This window comes from Opisthorchis viverrini (genome assembly GCF_000715545.1).
Source record: "Opisthorchis viverrini unplaced genomic scaffold opera_v5_124, whole genome shotgun sequence".
NCBI classification, from domain to species: Eukaryota; Metazoa; Platyhelminthes; class Trematoda; order Opisthorchiida; family Opisthorchiidae; genus Opisthorchis; species Opisthorchis viverrini.
The window spans coordinates 944,263-951,639 of NW_008751781.1; the positions used below are offsets into that span (position 1 = coordinate 944,263).

The 7,377-nt window shown below is 42.2% G+C and overlaps 2 protein-coding genes across 2 annotated transcripts in view; one reads left to right on the plus strand and one right to left on the minus strand.

Moving 5' to 3' along the window:
* Positions 1-2,162: 2,162 nt before the first annotated feature.
* The window catches only part of T265_06184 (hypothetical protein), a gene marked incomplete at both ends in the record, with an annotated part of 53,523 nt that continues 48,308 nt past the window's right edge, over positions 2,163-7,377 (plus strand). Inside the window, 2 exons of the mRNA XM_009171385.1 lie at positions 2,163-2,259; positions 5,242-5,357. Coding sequence (XP_009169649.1) covers positions 2,163-2,259; positions 5,242-5,357 — 213 coding nt within the window. The remainder of the gene's footprint in view (positions 2,260-5,241; positions 5,358-7,377) is intronic.
* T265_06185 (hypothetical protein) overlaps positions 5,433-7,377 on the minus strand; it is a gene marked incomplete at both ends in the record, with an annotated part of 46,545 nt that continues 44,600 nt past the window's right edge. Inside the window, one exon of the mRNA XM_009171386.1 lies at positions 5,433-5,731. Coding sequence (XP_009169650.1) covers positions 5,480-5,731 — 252 coding nt within the window. The remainder of the gene's footprint in view (positions 5,732-7,377) is intronic.

The following is a 7,377-nucleotide window of genomic DNA, read 5'->3' on the forward strand; positions in this document are numbered from 1 at the left end:
CAAGCTCTTTTAGCTGAACGGTAGGTAGACTGATCGGCAACTAATGGGAATAGTTTAATTTATAAATGTGCACTCACTTGGTGGACGCGCCTGAAGATTTTCTCTACACAGCGGGCAGGAGCATGCAGGAGCTAGGCGTTAGACGGCGAAGGTCGGCACCACACCACCCGCAAACAAATGGTCCAATCGAACGCAATAACCGAACGATCAAGGAGTGGGTTTGACCAAAGGAGGTGACTGGAGGTGAACCTGCCGATTGCTAGCTCCTCGTTCTTCCATACAGCCAACCACAGACAATTCCTCGTTTTTGCTGATGTACGGTCAACATTCGCGCCTTCTGGTTAATCGGGGGATTGGGTTGTGGGCGGCAACGCGCTTGTCTCCGAAGGAGCTAGAGGGAGAAAGCAGGAAAGCTCGAGAAAACCTGACCGCCGTTCAGGAAAGGACCAGGAAGGAAACGGCCAGTTGAAAGGCACGATCATTCCCCATGGGCGTGAAGGTTAAATGAAAGGATCATCAGAATCCTGGGTGCAGTGGACTGGAATCACTCAAGCTGGGCAGTCGATGACAAGGTCTGCTTTTCGTCATCGACCATCGGTGAAACGTCTATAGAACTCAAGCCGGTAGGGAATCGAAAAGTGTAAATAGGACGCAGCTTCGCAAGTGGTATGACCCACCCAAAGGGTAGCTAAATAGACCAGCTGATGTAGTAGACCTAAAGGAGGTTGATGAAAATCGGTGGTATGCAAGCGAGCTTTCAAGGGGGAAGGTGTAAAGCGGTGGATACTACTGATGAGGCACGCGAATAGCATGTAGTTTTCTCGTTAATCCGCTTTACATCTATTAAAAAGTGAGATTTATCACGGAATTTGTGGAATCGCTTTGTAGCATCCATTTACATTTGAGTGACAGTCAACGAATATCCAAGAAAGCTCAGGAAGACCTGTTCTTAAAGAAGAGGGTTTCTCAGCTTCCTGTTTCTTCCTTGTCCAATAGTCTGTAAATTCTCAGTTGTTGTTTCCCGATAAATAACTGCAGCGAGGGCCTTCTTCATTTCATCCGGCTGCTTAGCGTATAGAGGTATGACAAGCGGTTTTCTAACCGGGGAGCTATGATAGGTGCGGTAATTTCTTCCTTGAAAAGTTAAACTGCTCCTCCAGCCTCATAGCAACCAACGCTGCATTTCAGTCATACTTTGGAGCCAAAGATTTTTGTTTTAAAGCCTACTCTATTCCATGTCCGAGGTACAGAACCCCGTCAGTGCAAGGCTACATATAAACATGGAATTTGCAACCAAGCGCGGCTTCATGCCGCATTAGCTGTTGCGTGATAATAGCTTCCAGGTTATCTTATTCACTGCACATGGCAAAATGGGTAGGCAAAAACACGCAACCCGCATAACCCCCTGTCTTTTTCGTTGCCGCTAGTGAACTTACTGTTGTCCTACTCAGTACTCAGGCATATATCTATCCTAACTTTAGGCACACTAAGTGAAATTCAGGATAGTTTTCAGTTTAACGTGTCAAATTCTATCTGCGCCTCACATCCGCTATCAGAAACAGCCACTTTCTTTCCATCGTAATGTTTTGCTTACATACTGCTAAGCAAGTTATCGAGAAAACTGCCTCTGTGGTTACTCCTGATATAGCTGATGTAGATATTTGTTGCGACTCCTCAACTAAATTCAAATATTCAAGTGCAGAGCATTTGAGCTCACAAAGTCATTTTGTAGACTTTGGCATTTACAGTCTTCGTGTGATTACGCAGTTGTAGTCGCGGCCGCTGTAGTCGGAGGCTGATTCTGACGTAGCCTTCAGTTGACAGGCTGTGACCTTTCTAATCAGTATTTTACTTGTAACCAGCTGAATTTGTGATGTCTAAACTTGTACTGGTCAAGTTAGTGGTTTTGCTTTATTTACCGCGCCAAGTTGTGAACTGGCCGACTTTAGTCCCGACTATCAGGAAAGCACTTTCTATTCAGATCTAACTACCCCCTGTTCATTAAAGGGAGCTCATCTGTAGTTGTTACGACTGAATAATTCAACGCACGTACTGGTCACCTCAGTTCAGCAGAAGTATGTAATGTATCTAGTTTAATCATCAGATATAACAATAACGCAGGTGGCTTTTGCAACACCGAGCTAATCACCACTTATTTTCTAATGGAGCTGGAGGTACATGCAGTAAGCCCTATCTGTTGGCTTTTGAGCAACCACGGAATTAAACTGATCACATTTACATCAGTTACCGATTACGAAAGTGAGTTATAGCCCGCACGTCAGTGTTGAACATTCAAGTTAGTTTGGACTATGTTTCCGTTTGATGAAGGTTTTCACGAAACTGCTATAGCAAACCTAAGTAACCGGCTTGCGATTTGATGGCATAAAATCTCTGGCCCACAAATAAGCTCGTGGTAACCACAGCTCATTCCTAGATACCATCAGCAACTCTTGTGCTTCGTTCCCAGGACTCTTACCCGAAAGCATTTCATTTGGCGAGAAAGTACTTGAAATTTCTCCATTGGTTTCAAGAGGATTGAAGTGCATGAATTCCCCTTTGATTTGGATATCATAGTATTCATGTTGGGCAAACCTGAATTCTCCTGCGTCTACATGGTAACAGCCTTGGTTTTACTCTTCAACCTACAGAACTCGGTGAGATCAGATTTTTCATGAGTGCTGCACACAATCAGAGGCTCCTTAACATTAATTAAGACCCGTCTCTTCGTTTGGCGAATGGGCTAATAAGCGCAAACGTCACTGAAACTGTCAGAGGTTTGGGTTCAATGGTCTGCTAGTGTCTTCACTCGAATGTCTTTCTACCATTCTGTCGTAAACAATTCAGTGGTTAAGTGCTTGCTGGATTTTCAGCTGCTTGAAATAAGCAGAATTATCTACTCAAGCTCAGCTTACATTTGCCGGAAGTGCAGAGGAATTCGGTTAGACGGCCTCACGCCTTCAGGAATACTAGGGGAACGTTTCAACTTTTCCGTGTCAAAATCTGACTCCTTGTTGCAGTTCGGTCCGGTTCGGTTCGTGTGCCCTTCTCCTCAGTGGAGAGCTGAGCTTCGTCCATAGTGAAACAACTGCACATGGTTATAAAATTACACACACTGAAAGGAAAAATTCTACAATCATACCAACTCCATTCTGGGCAAACGTGAAGTAACCGACTTGAAAAGTAGTATACTCATCACGAAAGGCACTTAATGTTGTAAAAGAAGCATGAAACTGATGTGCTCTCTTGAAACGAGATCTTGACCGAATTAAAAACTTTAGCTGACCCTGGTGGCAAAGTCCGTCATACTGAGCTATGCAACATTCTTACCTGTTCTAAAGGTATGAAGTAACACATGGAATAAGTAAATTATTGCCTAATATGCAGTCAGCTGACCAGATCATTCTATTCTGTGTTCACTACGAAGGACTGGGCAACCTCAACTGAGTTAGGTCAAGAATTTTTTCATCAATTTCCTTTCAAATGGCGAAGAGCTCAGTTTATCGGCCCACAAAGATTCAGCTACGTTACTTACAGATCCAATTAGTACTGATTCTACTACGATCTATTCACAAAATTACTCTTTTTAGAGGCCAAACGTTTGTGATTGACTCCCTTATGTCAAAAGGACTGAACAGCTCCGCCAGAGTATTGGAAAATGGGGGAGGATAAAAATTTCAAGTTGACAGACCCTAAGGATTTTCCAAGATGAATTACTTTAGAATAAGTGGAGATTTTCGAAAGTAGGACTCCGTTTTGTTAGGAATTAAGATATAGTGAAAGAACTGATTTGCAGCTGCTTACCAGTGAATCACCAGTAAAAATAAAGAAAATCTTTTACCGAAAGCTGAGGGCATATCTTGCCATACTTGCGTGAAGAATTGCAACCACTATACTTACCTAATCATTCCTTTCAAAGATCGTTGAAAGCCTGGCAGCTTGCATGAAGGACGACGTGGAGTAGAACTAATTGAACAGTTAACTATCTTTCACCCGATCACGATTCCATCAGGACTTCTTCAGTATACGTTGGTTCGAAGAACTAGAACAAGGTAGCTTCTCTCAGCACCAAGGACATGTTTTTGATTTGATCAGCAATTAGTACTGCACATGATTGCTTGTTCATAAATTCTGATCAGGTAGTACCGTTGCTTGGAGACAGTCCCATTTCCCTGATATCGGTTTCTAGGACAATTGAACAAATCTGTGTTGCAAAATGTATTGTTTCTGACGAGGTTACTTCTCAAACTGAAAATTATTCAAACTGCCCAAAATTGCACTCGCACATACCCATTTGACTCTCCCAGTCATCACAAAATACTCGAGACTCGAGCTTCATACAGAGACGTACGACTACTTGTTGTAAATTAGTAGACAGTGTGGACAGTGCCCACGCGATGGCTTGACATCTTTCTCGACTGATATCACATTCATTGCGGAATATATTTTGAATGAATGGGGAAAGCAGCCAAGAAGCACGAAATCAGACGTGGTCAAGGTCTGAACCACAGATAATAGAGTTAATGTGTGGCGACGAAACGCAAGTCACTGAAGTTTCAGGGCAAATAAATTTTGCTCAAAAACTCGAAGAATATTTGGGTAATGGATGTACTCTAGTTGTGGGAAAAGGAATTGCCGGGTGTTGCGTAGGTCAAAGTCGCAAGTTCTGAAGTCGGGCTTTAAATTGTCTGGTTAGGATATATGATGTCTGACTGATCTTAAATGTGGTAAAACCATTCCCGTGGTTTTGTTTGTCTTCATCTCTCAGCCCATGTCAGCTACTTCCACGAAATTTGATTTGTTTAAAACAAGCTATCTCACTCTCTTTGTCACACTATATCTTCAGTATCAAAGTGAATTCTGTGAGATCTTTGCGCCTACCTGAATGTGGCCCACGTGAACCTGCTTGTAGATATCTGGGAACCCTGAAGGACATAGCACACAGCCGATTCAGAGGCGCACATACTATCGTTTACTAACCTGACTGCATAGTTACAGTTCATCTGTCGTTTGCTGAACTTCTATCGGTTGGGGTTTTCGTTAGACGCTGAATTGATCCCCCCGTTTTGTCACCTTCTTCAACATAATGTTCAGGTCTGTTTATTTTGTTTCTGTTGAAAGGTATGATTATCTTATTGCTGGTGATTTTTTGTATGGAAGTAGAGCTTCTTCAACCAAATGTCTACCCTTCCTTTTTCTTTCCACTTTCTAATAAAGCTTTCTTCCTTTATGGTTGTATTGCAGGTAAGAACCAGTATATATTTTTGGTGTACTGTTATGCTGCTGCCACTGATAATGATGACATCGAGGATGACGACGACGATGATTATAGGGTATTCACCACCTATCCAGACCAGAAGGTAACCACAATGAGCATTTATCTCCCGGATAATGTAAACATTACATGGGACTCGCTCCTAAAAAAACAAACTACGTTGCCATCTTCGTGTACATTTATTCATGATTCGGTTGCAACAAACGGTTACAGAAACTGGTCTTTTGGGTAGCAGGTACGCGGACGCCGTTTGTCAAAGAGCTGTCTTGTGCAGACCAGGTAAATTGAACATCCATTCACAGTGAGTTTTCCTGGAAGACCCATGAGAAAAACGGTAGTGTATGCAGCTAGTTCGAATTCCGGTGACGTTCCGAGTAAAACGTAGGCGCCATTCATTGTGGCTCCCGTTTTCGTGGATTCAAAGTAGACGCTTAGGAAATGAGGTTTATCTGAGCATGCCTAAAACCATGAGAAGATTAGAGATGAGACGTAGATGAGTAAAGGCAAGTTGGTGAGTGAATTCCCCGGCCAACTAAAAAGAATAACATTTGTGCAAATTGATTTTTACCGGTAGTGCAAGATTTTCAATACTACTGAACTCTTAGAAAGCTTTATTTGAATAGTCATCTACCCTAACGGGCACTAAGAAACAAGAAATTTGTAAGTGAGCTGTCAGCGCACTTCAGCGTATCTATATAGTAGGATGCCGAAAACCTCGATTACGTAGGAGTTTCACTTCTTATTAGAGTAACTGTGAGCCGTGGAATCAATCAATCAACTTAGTCCGTTGATCACGTGACTGATTTATGCAGCCACAAATTTGAAGCCTGGTCTCAACCACTGATCGCGTTATTCTCACAATCGGACTACCGATGAAAACTGTAAGTTCAAATTTGAATGGGGGCCGAACGACAGAGACCAGGTGCGTCTAAAATTGGATAAAGCAACACCTCGGGAAATCGATAGCTGCTTCCATGTTCAAGGTGCGTCTAAATTGGATAAAGCAACACCTCGGGAAATCGATAGCTGCTTCCATGTTCACCCCAATGACCAACACCATGTGAATATCTTTCTAGCCTCCCTGAACTCTGAAACACATTTACCCTTACAGTTCCAGCTTGAGATAGCTCAGTGGCTAAAACCTTACTGATAGAAAGTTTGTGATTCGAACTCAACCTCAGGATCTCTAGTGCTCCTGTCTAGGTTTGGGCAACCAGGGAGCATTTCATTCCGCATGCTTCCTTCAAATGGTTGCAGAGGTTTGTATCGAAAAGGTATTGAGGTTGAATGACTACTATTCCTTTATTATTGGTGCTAGGACACACTGTGATAAAGGATATCAAAATGCAGCAAAATTCGTAACATACCACAGTTTAAATCCCCATCAGATTCACTATCAGCGATATGAGCCAACCCTAAACTTTTTAGCATAAAGCCCATGTTAAGCAAAATATCCAGCGAGATATTCACACATTCTGAAACCCAGTTGCCTATGATTTCGAAACCTAAAATCTTTAAAGTAAAAGCATCAGGTAAAAACAATAGGTAGAAATTCCTTCAGACACTCTCATCGATTTTTCTGATGCTGTGGGACCTTAAAAGGGGTATTTATAGGGCACAATGAAATACAGTTTACACTTAGTAGATAGCTTGACTAAATTCTTTTTAGAAAAATGAAGTGATGTCTTCATTGTCAGAGCAAGTTCTGAGCTCGTTTAACAATTTTTCAAGTTTTTATTGCTTCTGCACTATCGTAGCTTAGTAATTTGACATTTCAAAGGATATCCAATATATCTGCTGTAAGCCTGTTGTCATCTATCAGTCACGGAATTTTATAAAAGGTCAGCATCAAATTTTTTGTTGATAAACACCCGTTAAATCAAGTAATGCAAACGGAATCCTGTCGTCTTAAGTACTAAGTGAATGTGGTCATCTATGGTCGGCATGTTGGCCCGCAGTTTCACGTATAAGGTTCCTCTACGATGCTTTTTCCTGGAGAAAACTGCTCAAAAGGTGGCTGCAAACTCTCCGGCAGCTCAGGACTGACTTTGTCTTTCCTATTTAGGCTCATCTGGTAGGTGAATTTACCGTCAACTTCATGTTCA